This window comes from Myotis nattereri (assembly GCF_964212035.1).
Source record: "Myotis nattereri genome assembly, chromosome: 12".
NCBI classification, from domain to species: Eukaryota; Metazoa; Chordata; class Mammalia; order Chiroptera; family Vespertilionidae; genus Myotis; species Myotis nattereri.
Window position 1 is genome coordinate 73,708,550 of NC_138087.1, and position 3,098 is coordinate 73,711,647.

General features: G+C 38.3%; 1 protein-coding gene across 1 annotated transcript; it reads right to left on the bottom strand.

Moving 5' to 3' along the window:
* Positions 1 to 1,093: 1,093 nt before the first annotated feature.
* ZBTB6 (zinc finger and BTB domain containing 6) lies at positions 1,094 to 2,344 on the bottom strand (the record flags this gene model as incomplete). The annotated part of the gene is made up of 1 exon (XM_081103739.1): positions 1,094 to 2,344. One exon carries the CDS (start codon positions 2,342 to 2,344, stop codon positions 1,094 to 1,096), a length of 1,251 nt encoding a protein of 416 aa, XP_080959865.1.
* Positions 2,345 to 3,098: the final 754 nt, after the last annotated feature.

Genomic DNA, 3,098 nt, shown 5'->3' on the forward strand with positions numbered 1-3,098 from the left:
TCTCTCATCATTGGTGTTTCTCTCTCTCCCTCTCCATTCCTCTCTGAAATCAATAAAAACATATTTAACAACAACAACAAAAAAGGTGTAACAAATACCTTTGGTTAAGTTGGGATTTCTAAAAGTAATTTTTTAGAGCGTCAAACCAATGGTATGTTTTTACTAGCCACAAAATTATTAGATGCCACTGCATTAAATAAAATCAAGACATTTGGGCCTAATGAATAATTTATAAAATACGTATACTAACAAACCATGGACATAGTATTTTAAGAAAGGTATAAGGAAATTCTGCTATTCCCAAGTGAATATGAATTATGTTCTTTTACATTTTATAACAACAGGTACCTTGGTGTTTAGTTTGCAATCCAAAAGCAGTAGGTTAAAAAATTTATTAGTCCTATCTGATTTTAAAGTGACTAATAATGGATAATAGGATGTTTTAAATTTTATCTTTCCATTATCTTTTTTTTTTTTTAATATATTTTATTGATTTTTCACAGAGAGGAAGGGAGAGAGATAGAAAGTTAGAAACATCGATGAGAGAGAAACATCGATCAGCTGCCTCCTGTACATCTCCCACTGGGGATATGCCCGCAACCCAGGTACATGCCCTTGACCAGAATCGAACCTGGGACCTTTCAGTCCGCAGGCCGACGCTCTATCCACTGAGCCAAACCGGCTTCGGCATCTTTCCATTATCTTAACTCATTAAAGTTATTACATGGCTAGGTTATTTTACACTTCCATCAACTACATAGATACTCAAAATCTGAATATGGAAATTCTGCTGGATCCGCTGTCATTAGAATCAATAACATTTAAGAGAAGAACAGTATTTCTCTAGGTATACAACTGGGACTTATATAACACAAGATGTGAGATAGCATTCCATCAGCTTTATCATGTCTCCCACATTTTGGAACTCTTAGCATAAGTTCAGAAAGAATAATGTACAGGCAGACCAAAAATAAGACCCAAAGATGAGGAGAAAAACAATATTACAAATGTTGCATTTCTATAGAAAGACTTGCCTAACATAGCTTCCATAGCAAGGTGTGATTCTACTTATAATAGATTTTGTTTTCTGAGATCATGAATAGGTATTTTTTTCACCACTGCTCCGGCCATGCACAGAGGTCACATGCTTTTTCAGGGCAGATTTGTGCTTGAAATCCATGTCACAACACTGGCATTTGTATGGCCGATCCCCACTATGTATGTTCAAGTGGTCCTGCAACGTGCTTTTAGCGGTAAATGTCTTCAAGCACACAGTACACTGAAAGGGCCGTATGCCCATGTGCCCTCGAATGTGCCGGTTGAGATTTTTCTTCTGTGTAAATGTTTTCCCACACTGTAAGCACAAGAACAGTTTATGCATCTTAAGGTGGCGCAGATAATTTTCCACATGAAGAAATCCTCGTGGACACCTGGGGCACTGGTGCCTCAGTGAATAAATATCTTCCAGGTTCTGAATCTCATTTGCTGTTCCATGACTTCCTTCAGTATTCCCACAAAATGAGCCCTGATCTTGATTCCCAGGAACTTCTGCCACTCTGCTCTCAACCGTAGAATTGATCAGTGAATGCTGTGTTTCAGAGAAATACATGCTTGCTTTTGAAGAGGTACAAGGCTGTGAAAACTGCCCATTTTCTACACCATCGGTATTTATAGATTCCACACGGAGGATACAAATTTCATTGTCTTTAAAACCTATATCAACTGAAGACAGCTCTGGTGACTTCATTTCCTGTCTCTCTGATGTCAAGCTCTCTACTGTAGACTGCAACACATTGCTTTCCTCTTCTTTAACGTGGAAATCTATGTTTACAGGGCTATCTTCTGAAATTTCGATGATCTCACAGTCTTTATCTGTATTTTCTTCCTCATTTTTAACATCTGGGTTAGAGGATTGACACAGGTCGGTATGTTGATTGTTGTTTTTCATAGAAAGGTCGATTTCCAGGTATCCTGACAAAGCTTCTGTACACTTTTCCACAATGTGAACCATCTGAAGGTAACTAGCAGCAGTCAAGTATTTCAAAAGCTCTTTCCTTTTCACTTCAAGTGCTCCAGTATAGCAAGAGAGCAACAATTTTCTGCCAACTTCTGCACTCTGCAAGATGGTAATTCTGACATGTTTTGACTGTGTGAGTAAAAACTGATCTCTCATGAAAGTGGAGCAAGCAGCTAATATCACCTTGTGCCCCTGGAACTCGGTGTCATTAATATAAATTGATACATCACAAAATAAATTCTGCTGTCTCAAGAGATTCATTTTCTGCAAGACTGCATCTCCTTGCTGTTCAAACTGGAAGTGCAGAACATCAGACTCCGCAGCCATGGTCAAAATCTAAGCAAAATATAATACAAACACTGCTGTAAGGATAAGGAATGCTTTCCTACACTGTGCCAGTAAAAACAAACAGAATTTTAAAATCCCAAACCTGAATTGGGTAAAAGAATACTCACTCAAATTTTAATCTGGGTGCTAAGAATAAACTTCAGAAAATTAAACCTCAAAATCCAGAAAAATTAAAACGCATTTCTCTCTGATCTTGTGGCACATTTTTTATATTTTTGTTACAGCATTTATATTATATTGAATTGTAGTTAACAGTTTCTGTATTTTTCTCCTTGGCTAAATTTATGTGCCTTGTATAGTTAATGCCACTACTAAATGGCTGTAAGTTTCCCAAATTAGAAACCTTAATGTAATCTCCAAACTGTAGACTCCCCATCACTACTGCAGGTCTTTATTCTGTTCACCTGGACCACTGCCATGTCTTCCAAAAGTTCTCCTTGATACCAGTCTCTTACATTCCAAACTACCCTACTGAGTGCCACCAAAATTGACATCTTTTATTTATTTATTTTTAAAAAAATATTTTTATTGATTTCAGAGAGGACGGGAGAGGGAGAAAAAGATAGAAACATCAATGAGGAGAGAGAATCACTGATTGGCTGCCTCCTGCACACCCACTACTGGGGATCAAGCCTGCAACCCGGGCATGTGCCCTCCACCGGAATTGAACCCGGGACGCTTCAGTCCGCAGGGCAACGCGCCATCCACTAAGCCAAACTGGCTAGGGCAAATT